The sequence below is a fragment of the Merops nubicus genome, unplaced genomic scaffold (assembly GCF_000691845.1).
Source record: "Merops nubicus isolate BGI_N331 unplaced genomic scaffold, ASM69184v1 scaffold53078, whole genome shotgun sequence".
Lineage (NCBI taxonomy): Eukaryota > Metazoa > Chordata > Aves > Coraciiformes > Meropidae > Merops > Merops nubicus.
Genome location: NW_008625043.1, coordinates 1,885 through 3,955, shown reverse-complemented (window position 1 = coordinate 3,955; position 2,071 = coordinate 1,885). Strand labels below are relative to the sequence as shown.

Genomic DNA, 2,071 nt, shown 5'->3' with positions numbered 1-2,071 from the left:
CTGCTGAACAGTGGCAATCTGTGGCACATTTCCATTCTGTGGACAGAGCAGATGCACACCTAAATGCAGCCAAGCACAGCTAAACAAGTGACAGCTGTAGCGAAATTGTCCCATCAGCTGCATAAGTTCCTGTGACTTTTCCTTATTTTTCTCACCTGCAGTAGTAGTGCCGGCCAAATCTTGCCCAGTGATCCCTGACAATCTCCTCTACATTCTGCCTTCGAGCTGCTATGATTGACAGCCAAACTAACACAGCCCACAGTCCATCTTTCTCTCGAAGATGATCAGAACCTGAAAAGACATATGTAAAGCATATTATTTGGTATCACTGCAAATCAGAAAACAAGGTAAAGAGGCTGGGCAAACGTGTCGTTTAACTTTGTGCGTCACATAACAATAATCAACAGTACTAACCTCAGCAACTCTGACATCTTCCAGAAGGACAACCACAACTAATGTCTAAAATGTGATTTAATTTATATATGACAAAGCCTGTACTCCTAAGATTAAATAAAAATATTTACAAATATTCAAATAGAAATGGTAGTAGTAGGACAACTTTTTTTGTGAGGATTCGTGCTCGCTGACATACAGGGTGTTTTCACAGCTCTGGTACTGTTTTGCAGAACTGGGCTAGCAATGCAAACCTCTGGCCATGAATCAGAATATTCTGAGTTATGTGAGTCAAGTTCCACAGCATCTCCTTATCTTTGCAGATGTTCACCTGTCAAGCTGAAGAGAAAGAACTTTCCCATTCCATGAAAAATGAAGACTTCTCGGATGTTCACGACCTCCCATCAGGATGAAAACTAGGAGCCTGAAAAAATGTTTTTGGGAAAAACAAACAAACTAGAGAACAGCACTTCTTACCCTTTCTATATTTCTCCAACTCGAGAGTGATAAAGATGTTTGGATGCTCCAACCTAAATCTCTCCTTAGGTTTATATATATGAACAGAGAAATTGATCACACAATGGTTACTAATAACAATTTTGGAACACCACACAGGATTTAGCACTTACTCTCAGATATGGGACACACATGTTCAAGTCTGTTATCTGAATTCGAAGAGCACAGACTTGATCTTGCACTTCCCATGTCCAAAGTCAAAATGCCATCTTGCAGTGGCTGCTGTGCGACAGACGTGTAATGTACTTTATGCAGAAATATTTTTATGAAGCTAAGTTCTGCCTGTGAAAACTGCAATATTACCAATCAGCAAATACTGATTTTCAGTAAAATCAGTATTTTTTAACAAAAGACTATTTCAAAGCAAAGTTCTTGGCCATCTCACCCAGTAAGCTCTCTTGCATAATTTAGAACAAGGGTTTGTAGCAATATGTATCTAACCCATATTACCAAAAAAATCACAAGGAAGTATGCATGAGAATTAACACAAAAAACCAAGATATACGACACTCAGTAGATATTGATGACAACTACATAAGCTAATAAACTTAGGAAACTTGAAGAGATATGAAATATGTGGCCATTGCTCTGGCATAATAACACTAGACTATGCTGAATTTTGTTAGCTGCAACCACATAATTTTCCGTGTAGTTGCACATTATTGAAACTCTGAGTACAAAGCAAGTGCAGTAATTCACAAATTTTGTTTCTTCCATGAATTACCTAATGATGAGAGGCAACCAGCTGGACCACCTGTTCCCTTAGAAGATACTTAGCAAAATCCTCCACAGACGAATCTAGAGTGTCTCAGGTTGAAAAACTGTTTTATGAAATAGCCGTCTTCCTCAAACTGAAAAATCCTGTGGCAGCAAGAGTGCTTTGCAGTGCTGTGGTTTTACATAACAGCCTGCAAGGTCTACACAGTCATCTGTCACAATGGCTGGTTTGTTACTGGCAGAAGACTTGGTTCCCATCATAGAAACTGATGTACTGAAGCTGTTAAACCTGTGAAAAACTGTCAACAGAAAATTAAATGCATGCAAGGAAAACATACATCAAGAGCCACCATGATTGCTAGGGTTCAGTCTTGACGTCCGTCTGGCACCCAGCCCTTCTGAGATCCAGTGACTGCTGCAGCCGTGGACTTGTAGTCCCTCTTCT

The 2,071-nt window shown here is 39.7% G+C and overlaps 1 protein-coding gene across 1 annotated transcript in view; it reads right to left on the bottom strand.

Annotated features, from left to right (window-relative positions):
* Nucleotides 1–291, bottom strand: part of LOC103777968 (phosphoglucomutase-like protein 5) — a gene marked incomplete at its 5' end in the record, with an annotated part of 13,375 nt that extends 13,084 nt beyond the window's left edge. The window contains one exon of the mRNA XM_008945536.1: nucleotides 156–291. Coding sequence (XP_008943784.1) covers nucleotides 156–291 — 136 coding nt within the window. The remainder of the gene's footprint in view (nucleotides 1–155) is intronic.
* Between the last annotated feature and the right edge of the window lie 1,780 nt (nucleotides 292–2,071).